Raw genomic sequence first — 848 nt, 5'->3', positions numbered from 1 at the left:
AGAGCTGGAATTTTTTGGGAGTTTAATATCCCTTAAAGGAAATTCCGCGCTTTTTTTAAGGGAACCAAAGGGGGTTCGGCGTTCGAGAAATTTAATATAAAAAACCCCCCAAAAAGCGGTTTCCTTACCGTTAATTGACTTTACTAATTAAATCATGTTAATCCGGTACAACCTTTCTGATTTAATTTTTCAACATATAAAAAATCTTAATACTTTGAAGCAAGATCATTCATCACCTGGTATTGAGATTAAAAATATTGATAAGTATATTATTCACGACATTAATAATTTTTTTGGTTTCAAAAAAGGTGTCCAGTTATTTTCGAATCATGAAAATAATAAAATTTCAATTATCCTGTTAAAGTTTTTGAATGAATATTATAAAATTTGTAGCAAATCATTAATAGAGTTAGCAATTCAAGTTATACGCATTATGAACATAAATATATTGAGAAGCAAATATATATCCATTAATCATCTCTCAGAGATTATAATTATTGTTTTATCTGTAATTAATATTTGCTTGGATATATTTTTCTATATTTTTAATTGGAAATCTATACCAAAAATAGGCATGGCTATAGAAATGATCCATTTGATTTTAACAACTCTATACTTTTATGGCAGTGAGGGCCTAACTAAAGAATTTTTTAATATTTATGCTCAACTTTTATATTATTCATATATTTATCGTATTATTTTCATTCTTCAGTGCAAATTTACTAACAAGTATAATAAATTTCAAGTTACGGAAATTATCAGGACTCAGCTCAAGCAAATTTTTTATTCTATTGGCAATGATATAAGTTCAATGATTTCATCTTCCGAATTCGAAAATATTTGTGCAA

The 848-nt window shown here is 26.7% G+C and overlaps 1 protein-coding gene across 1 annotated transcript; it reads left to right on the top strand.

Moving 5' to 3' along the window:
* Positions 1-154: 154 nt before the first annotated feature.
* On the top strand, positions 155-848 carry Chro.50254 (hypothetical protein; the record flags this gene model as incomplete). The annotated part of the gene is made up of 1 exon (XM_659765.1): positions 155-848. A coding segment is annotated over one exon (694 nt), but the record flags the coding sequence as incomplete, so codon positions are not given.

This window comes from Cryptosporidium hominis (genome assembly GCF_000006425.1).
Source record: "Cryptosporidium hominis TU502 chromosome 5 CHRO015084, whole genome shotgun sequence".
Classification (NCBI taxonomy): domain Eukaryota; phylum Apicomplexa; class Conoidasida; order Eucoccidiorida; family Cryptosporidiidae; genus Cryptosporidium; species Cryptosporidium hominis.
This window is presented reverse-complemented; position numbering and strand designations above follow the sequence as displayed.